This window comes from Durio zibethinus, chromosome 26 (assembly GCF_047325235.1).
Source record: "Durio zibethinus cultivar Kanyao isolate XHJ-2024 chromosome 26, ASM4732523v1, whole genome shotgun sequence".
Lineage (NCBI taxonomy): Eukaryota > Viridiplantae > Streptophyta > Magnoliopsida > Malvales > Malvaceae > Durio > Durio zibethinus.
Window position 1 is genome coordinate 8,488,855 of NC_143187.1, and position 8,707 is coordinate 8,497,561.

Genomic DNA, 8,707 nt, shown 5'->3' on the forward strand with positions numbered 1-8,707 from the left:
CACCGTCCCCTTGGCGGAAGCAACACCAAAGATGCAGTTCCCTAGCGCCACGTCATCTATTCCTTTACAATCTACGAAAAACCCACCCTTATTTCTATGTTCTAAAATCCAACTTTCAATTCATTTCCTCTTCTGATATTTTTTGTTCTCAAAAAATCAGGGATCAACCTAAATCCTCTCAATCGTCATTCCTTTTGTTCGAAATTTGTTGAGAAAAAAAAAAGCGAATTTCAAAATGAATATCTTCAGATTTGCAGGTGACATGACTCATTTAATTAGCATCTTAGTGCTTCTCCTCAAAATCTACGCTACCAAATCTTGCTCAGGTAACTTTTTCGCTACTCATCTTCCGTTTGGTTCCCGAGAAACCGCTAAAAATTAATCTTGGTTAAATTTTGAAGTATTCTAGCACTTTTTTAACTGTAACTTTAATTTTTCTTTTTTCCCCTGTAATCTCTCATTTTATTCGTTAACAAAACGGAAAATTAACTTTATTATTATTCTTATTTTTTCTGTTTGGTTCCTTAGTAACTGAATTTGTTGAGTTTTTGTTTACTAATTCGATATCTCTTCTCTTCACTAATAATATATTGAAAATTTTGAAATAAGCAGAGCATTAGTATTGTCATTTTCTGTACTCTGCCAGTTGAATTTGCTCTTTTTTAGGTATTTCGTTGAAGACTCAGGAGCTATATGCGCTGGTGTTTTTGACTCGTTACTTGGATCTGTTCACGGATTTTATATCTGTGTACAACACCATCATGAAGCTCGTCTTTATTGCCAGCTCTCTCGCCATTGTTTGGTGTATGAGAATGCACCGAGTCGTGAGGCGTTCCTATGACAAGGACCTCGACACGTTTCGTTATCATTTTCTCATATTGGCAAGCTTTGTCTTGGCGCTTTTGGTCCATGAGAAGTTCACATTTCAGGAGGTGATCATTCGTTGAATTATTAATGCTTTAGAAATCTTGATTGTATGAATGTGAATATTGAGAATTTGGTTCTATTTTATACTATTATTCAGTAATACTAACTTCCCAAGTTCCAATTATACCAGCTGAAAACAAAGCAAACAGCCTAGAATGCTGAGATGAAACCATGATAAATTTTATCTTTCTTCTTTCTGTTGTTTTTGGTTCTCCTTATTTACTATGATAAACTTGGCATGATTGGTTTACTCAATGATCTGTTTTGGCATGAAATATATGTCACTTCATATGGCTGTGATTCTGAGAACAGTAGCTGGGCTTTTCCTCTCTTTTTTTCCCTTTTGCCTATGCGTTAAATGATTATTAATATTGCTCAACCATCTCCTTATGGAAGTTCTTTGGAGCTTGCGTGCTTTGGATCTTTCATCCTGTGTGGCCTTTGTCTTATTCATTTCTTCGGTTGCCCAATGTACTGTTTACTTTGAGGAAGCAGTTTGGGCTTTTCTCTTGCTTCATGTTGTGGTTGCATAATCTCTCTCTCTCTCTGTGAAAATTTTCATAATTGTACTTCTGAAGCTGTATATCACATATATGTCCTCTTATCTTTTGCTTGTAATGTTGATTTGATTTCTTTCTTAAAGTTTGTTTATCTCGAGCTGCTAACTCCTAAGTTAATTTTACATTCTCTGAGAAATTTACTGGATACTAGGCACCCTATCCAAATAAATAATAAAAAAAAAACTCCTCTTTCGTATTACTGAAATTAGTTATTTCATCTTGTCAAGCAATTTCTCTGTTCCTCATGAACTCATAACTGCAATAGGATTTGCTATTAATTTTTTTATTGCAGATCTTCTGGGCATTTTCAATCTACTTGGAGGCTCTTGCTATTCTTCCCCAGTTAGTTTTGCTACAACGAAGTGGAAATGTGGATAATTTAACTGGGCAATATGTCTTCTTTTTAGGGTATGCCTAGTTTTCATTCGTTACACTCTTTGTAGAAGACAGCTTTGGTTTGTGACTTAAATTTTTTTAAAAACATAGTTGGCACAATATGGTGTGATATTGAATATGTGTTTGGCATGAAAATGATATGTTTTATCATTTGTTATTTTACTTTCACACGGTCCTATGCCTGCTGCATCACCAGCACTGGTACTAAATAGACAGTGATCACCTTCTTTAAATCTTGGTACGTATAATTGGTATCTTTGTTGCTAATCGGACCTTGTGACCGAGTGATCGAATACCCAGATTGGAGGTGTAAAGTAATTTGAAGTAGTTAACTGTGTTCTTTTAATAGCTTAAAAAATATTTTGGTTTGATTGAAGCACAGATATTTTGTTCTGGGCCTTCTGTCATATGAATAGTTAGTAACTTTTTCTTTTCGTGGTCTTCATCAGCATTGTAGAAAATATGTGTGAGTCTCCTTTCTGATTCCTGTTATTTCATTAATGAATTTGAGAGAGATTATTAGAAGGTTTACATTGAAAATTTTCTTTTATCAACAGCAGTATAAGGGTTCGACAGGAATTCAGAATTGATTACATATTTAGATTATGCTTTTCCTGGTTTGTTGTATGTTTCTAGCCCATTCTGATTTTGAGAAAATTAAGCACATAGGAATCATAATGAAGCTCAATTATTTGTTTTAATGGCATTTGTAAAGGACTTTTAGGATTAATGGAAGTGATTATTTCCAAATGTGCATGTGTTCCTCTATTTTTGATTCCGAACCTTTCTACTTCCCTCCTTCCATGGTGTTGTTACTTGCTGTATACGATGTCAAATGGCATTGATGTATTACCACCACATTTGCATGTGTTCCTTTATCTTTGATTCTGAACCTTTCTACTTCCCTCCTTCCATGGTGTTGTTACTTGCTGTATATGATGTCGAAGCATTGATGTATTACCTTTTAAGTATTCTAGTTGTATGTACCATGTATTTCCATGAATGAACCATCTAATATTCCTGTATCATATTAGACAACAAATACCGTTTATGCATATGCATAGATGTCTTAGAGTTGAATATGCATATGAAATTTACTCAAGCTTATGCTCTATTTTGCTTCTATCCGAGTAATGGATGTATGTGCATCTGCAACATTTGGATCAGTAGTGGAATATGGTTGGCTATGCTCAAGGTTGCCCTTGTTCAACCTCTTTGATGCATTTAGATTTTGATTATGCAATTGTTGTGATGAGATATCTGACAGCTATGTGCTGTATTAATGAAATAAATTTGGACCTGCAGGGCTTATCGTGCTTTCTACATTCTTAACTGGATCTATCGCTATTTTACAGAGCAGCATTTTAGTCGATGGATAGGTGAAGCCTAAGAGCAATGCTACCTGGCGAGTTTGTTTATTTCTGCATGTTGATATTCTGACTTGTGTGCATATTTTGTGGGTTTTCAGCTTGTGTCTCGGGCATTGTCCAAACAGCTCTGTATGCAGATTTCTTCTACTATTATTTCATCAGGTAACAAATATACCTTTTCATGAAATTATCACAATGTCGGTATGTGTAAAAATTGTCTATTTTCCTGGCAGTTGGAAAAACAATGCTAAACTGCAGCTGCCAGCTTGAGGCAAGACTCGAGAGAAGGGGTTATTTTTTTTCTGACAAATTTGAACTTATGGAGCAAAGGCACTGTTGTAAGCCATTGGTGGCACTGTTGTAAGCCATTGGTTGCACTTGTTTTGATTAAAAGTCGGCGTATGTTGATACTTGGATGGAAAGAAGAGCATACATGATATATATAGTTGTCACCTAGATTAGATTAGTAAGCGATGGTTATAGCAGTTTGATCAGCTTTCCTATACCATTATTTTTTACTTGTAAAGATGCTATTGTGATTTGTGATTCGGGAGAGGGTAAAAATATGAATGGAGCCGAGATAATAGTTGAGAGGTGAAGTGTGAAATTATGAGTTCTTTTTTGTAGATCCTTCGTTAAATGCATGCTACAAATGAAAGGATGGATGCATGGAAACTTCAATTGAGACAAGCTGATTATTGAACTCCTTCACCCATTGGCCAAAAAAAAAAAAAAGTCCTTCACGCATCGTTTAGGTTAATGCCATTCCCTCCCGATCTGGTTGGGCTGAAAGATCCCAAATCCCATATTTTTAATTAAGCAATCTCAATTGATCATGAGATTTCCTGATTATCATCATATTTATAATCAAAATAATAATCAAGGAATAAGTACTCTTTTTCTGTTTTTTTATTTCTTAATAAATTAAGCCTAAAAAAGCACGAAAACCCATAATGCAGATGCAGATAGGCCCAAAAAGAGTTTGACATCCAGAAATCCAATAACTAATCATACGCGAAAACATGCACGTGGTAAATCCCTATTGTATTAGATACCGTGGCAAGACAAAACAAAGTCAAGCAGATGTAAACGGATTATCTTTTCTTTTTTAATTTTTTTTTTACTTTTCAATATTTGTGCCATAAAGCAGCTTGTCTCTTTCAGCTTCAACCCTGCACGGGGACCTTTTTTCTTTGTAAAACCCGAAACATTTTCGAAGGGAACTTTGCTCCAATTAAATCTATTTGGACCCCTTTATTTCACTTTGGATCTGCTCAGATCTTCTCTCGAATCCTCAAGGTATGTCTCCGACTCTCTTCATTTTAGCTTTTCTTTTTTGTTTCTTATTATTCCTTTTGAAGTCATTTACTGTTTGTTTATTTATAATTTTTTCCTGAAAACGATTTGCTGACTATGTTACGTGAGATAATTAGGGATGTGGATTTGCATGAATAAAATTTTTTAGAATGTTGTTTTTCGAAATCGGATTTACCAGATTTGCTTTATGTAGTTGTAGACCTGCTGCCATTTTTGTTGATCTTTGAATACGCGTGAGTTTGTTTCGGTTTTCATTTTTATATTAATTAATTTGAACCAATCATTTTTAAAAATATCGTAATCATGCATCTTTCCTATTAAAATAATTATTTTATTTTATTTTATGTTGTGTTGTGTTATGATGCGACATAATAGGTAACGATTAATGGTTGAATGGATGCTAAACCTAATTGTAGTCTTACTGGTAATTGATTTGGATTAGAGTTTAATTCATCATTGTTGACATTGATTTCAGATTGCTATGTTGGATTAATAGGTCTGCTGCGGGTGTCAATTTGTTTCTACATAGCTTCTTTGGTTTTAAAATTTTAATTTTATTTCATTTTTCAAGGCATGCATTCTTCCTTGCATCTAAATAATCATTGTTCGAATTGTAGGAATTGAATGAATGTTTTGGAGATTGACATAAAGTCGGATACTAATTATGCAAGGAGTCATTATATATGTGTTCTAATTATTTGCTGAAACTTATGAAAGTGTTTCAACTGTTGCAGTAAACTCATGGGCATTAGCTTTTTCTTGATTTTTCCTATCAATGATACGTGTATTTACTTAGGCCTTGTTAATATCTGTTCATCCCTGTCTCTTTTCTTTTTCTATTCTACTCTTAAACGCATTATATTTTTTGCTAGTTCCTTAACTAACAAACCATAGTTGAATTGGTGGTGTAATTCAGTTCTGAACTGTCAATATGGGAGGGGGGTTCAGAGTGCTGCATCTGGTTAGACCATTTCTTTCATTTCTGCCTGAGGTTCAGAGTGCTGACAGGAAAGTTCCCTTTAGAGAGAAGGTCATCTACACTGTCATCTCCCTCTTCATCTTTCTGGTGTGCAGTCAGCTTCCACTTTATGGAATACATTCTACGACGGGTGCTGATCCATTCTATTGGATGCGTGTTATCCTTGCATCCAACCGTGGAACTGTTATGGAACTTGGGATTACCCCTATTGTGACATCTGGATTGGTGATGCAACTCCTCGCTGGTTCAAAGATCATTGAGGTGGACAACAGTGTTCGTGAGGATCGTGCACTCTTGTAAGTATTATTCACATTATCTTCTATTTTTGCATTTTAACATAGTTACTCGCTGATCAATGGAATTGCTTTTTAGCCAAAATGAAAAATCCTTCATTTTTTCTAGGGATTAGATAAGCAAGCTATTTTCTCATTTATAACATGCAAAATATTTATGCTATTGGTGCTTTTCTGCACTTCTGATTCAGTAGTTGCTTGTGATGGTTCAGACATCTATTCTTTATGATATCTATGTGCATGCTATAATCTTTTGTGCTTTTATTTGTTCTTTTCAGAAATGGGGCTCAAAAACTGTTGGGTATCCTAATTGCTGTGGGTGAAGCAGTGGCATATGTACTGTCTGGTATTTATGGCAGTGTCGGTCAGCTTGGTGTTGGGAATGCTATTCTTATTATTATTCAACTTTGCTTTGCTGGAATCATTGTGATCTGCCTGGATGAACTTCTCCAGAAGGGGTATGGTTTAGGCTCTGGGATCTCCCTTTTCATAGCCACCAATATATGGTATTTTATCACTTTGTTTTCCGTTTTTTACAACTCAAATGCATTTCAGGACGTGGCTATCCTAAATACTAATTTTATTGTGCAGTGAAAACATAATCTGGAAAGCCTTTAGTCCTACAACTATTAACAGTGGTCGGGGGGCTGAATTTGAAGGTGCTGTCATTGGTATGTTCCATCTATTGATAACTAGGATGGACAAAGTTCGTGCACTTCGTGAGGCTTTCTATCGGCAGAATCTCCCAAATGTAACAAATTTACTTGCTACAGTATTGATCTTCCTCATTGTCATCTACTTCCAAGGTTTCCGTGTTGTTTTGCCTGTAAGATCAAAGAATGCTCGTGGACAACAAGGGTCATATCCCATTAAGTTATTCTACACTTCCAACATGCCTATAATCCTGCAATCTGCACTTGTTTCAAATCTTTATTTCATCTCCCAGGTACCTCCTTTACTCTATGAATGGTAAATATGAAAAGGCTTCATTTTACTGTTAATGTTGGACTACCATAACACTGTTTATTGTTGTGCAGTTGCTGTACAGGAGGTACAGTGGTAACTTCTTTGTGAATCTGTTGGGCAAGTGGAAGGAATCTGAATATTCAGGTGGTCAGTTTATTCCCGTTGGAGGTCTAGCATACTATGTTACTGCACCTGCGAGGTTAGAATTGATGTTGTTTCTCTCCCATCACTTTTTAACATGGTTCAGTGCACCAATGTATCACATAGGTATGCTTGAATTTTCATTTTTTTCCTCTCTTCATTTGTCGTGATGCCTGGTTTTTCTGATTATTCCTGCAGCTTGGCAGACATGGCTGCAAATCCCTTCCATGCTCTGTTTTATCTGGTGTTCATGCTTTCAGCCTGTGCCGCGTTCTCAAAAACTTGGATTGAAGTTTCTGGTTCTTCTGCCAGAGATGTGGCTAAGCAGCTCAAGGTAACTTAATATGATACGTTTTGTTTTCTCATCCATCCTTGTCCATTAAGGTCCTTATGTTTTTATTATTAAAAAAATTGGCATTTTCAGTTTTCTATCAGAGGAAACCTTTAAGTTCTGATTAGCTTAATCTTTTGCTTTTTTGCATTTTGTATGCAGTAGAATTTTGTGGATCATGAATTCTCCTGCCTAATATGTTATTAAATGATGTCACTGCTTATTTGTTCTGTTGATTTACATTACTTGTACCTTTTTAAAAGAATTAATTTGATATTCTAGTACTTTGATATCCAGAATTGGATGGAGAGTTTTCAAAGTCTAAACTTAAAAGGGTTTTTTACTGGATGCAGTTCTGACTTCTCCATGTTTCCTATTTTCTTTGCAGGAACAACAAATGGTGATGCCTGGACATAGAGATTCGAATCTGCAGAAAGAACTGAACCGCTACATACCAACTGCAGCTGCGTTTGGCGGAATGTGTATCGGTGCATTAACTGTCTTAGCCGATTTCATGGGAGCAATTGGTTCAGGGACTGGAATATTACTTGCCGTAACAATCATTTACCAGTACTTCGAAACATTTGAGAAGGAAAGAGCCAGCGAACTGGGCTTTTTTGGCCTCTAAGCTATAGTCCATTTTAGGGAAAAAAAAGGTTAGGTGGTGTTGTTGAGAGTAGTCATGGCAATTTTGATGATGGAATTCAAAGATGTAAGTAGGTTTCACCTTGTTAACACCCGGTGGATAGAAATTGAGGTGAAGATTGTTGTCCAGTGTTGCTTTAGCCCTTTATTTCCTTTTATTTTTACCAGAACAACTCAATGTATGTTGTCAGGAAGCACGCAGGGCGGACAGAGTTAATTTCCATTTCAGAATACTGATGCAATGCGAAACGTTAAAACTTAGTTCCCTGTTGTTCTTATGATTCACTTAAACTTTGTGTATGCGAAACCTTGAATTCAAAATGCCGGCGTTCTACCCCTTATATTTTTATACGTTGCTTTGGCAATTTTTTTTTTTTTACGCTTTCAATTTCATTCTCTTCTCCTTGTCTCATTTCTTATTGCTTTGATTTTATACGCTACGAAATTCGATAATAGGACTCCATTACTACTGTTTTAAACTCGACAAAAAGGTGTGAAGAAAATTTGGAATTTTGCATGGTAAGGGTGAATGAAAAAAATTAGAAGATGAAAAATTGTAAAGGGCGAAAAGTGAATATATATATACGTATGTGTGTATATAAATATATATATATATATACACATAAATATATGTTCTTTTCGTTAGTTTGTTTGATTGAAAAAAAATATATCAAACGAAATTTTAGTTAACTTGCTCATCAAACATACTTAAAACTTTTTTTTGGCTTTTTATTATAAAAACATTAATTGATTAAAGTGGTTTCTCTCAAAAGAAAAAAAGT

At 35.2% G+C, this 8,707-nt stretch overlaps 2 protein-coding genes across 3 annotated transcripts; both read left to right on the forward strand.

Annotated features, from left to right (window-relative positions):
* The first annotated feature begins 80 nt into the window (after nt 1–80).
* Nucleotides 81–3,860, forward strand: LOC111274949 (ER lumen protein-retaining receptor A). The gene is made up of 6 exons (XM_022859998.2): nt 81–326; nt 667–932; nt 1,780–1,895; nt 3,189–3,262; nt 3,352–3,415; nt 3,487–3,860. Exons 1-6 carry the CDS (start codon nt 236–238, stop codon nt 3,521–3,523), a joined length of 648 nt encoding a protein of 215 aa, XP_022715733.1. The 5' UTR covers nt 81–235; the 3' UTR covers nt 3,524–3,860.
* Nucleotides 3,861–4,427: 567 nt separating this feature from the next.
* LOC111274948 (uncharacterized) lies at nt 4,428–8,186 on the forward strand. 2 transcript variants are annotated; one of them, XM_022859996.2, is made up of 7 exons: nt 4,428–4,552; nt 5,487–5,845; nt 6,121–6,348; nt 6,434–6,788; nt 6,880–7,007; nt 7,148–7,283; nt 7,669–8,186. In XM_022859996.2, the coding sequence occupies exons 2-7, from the start codon at nt 5,502–5,504 to the stop codon at nt 7,906–7,908; spliced, it is 1,431 nt and encodes a 476-aa protein (XP_022715731.2). In that variant the 5' UTR covers nt 4,428–4,552; nt 5,487–5,501; the 3' UTR covers nt 7,909–8,186. The 2 variants fall into 2 exon arrangements, with proteins under 2 accessions (XP_022715731.2, XP_022715732.2); XM_022859997.2 differs by having other exon boundaries at nt 6,121–6,300.
* The last annotated feature ends 521 nt before the right edge of the window (nt 8,187–8,707 follow it).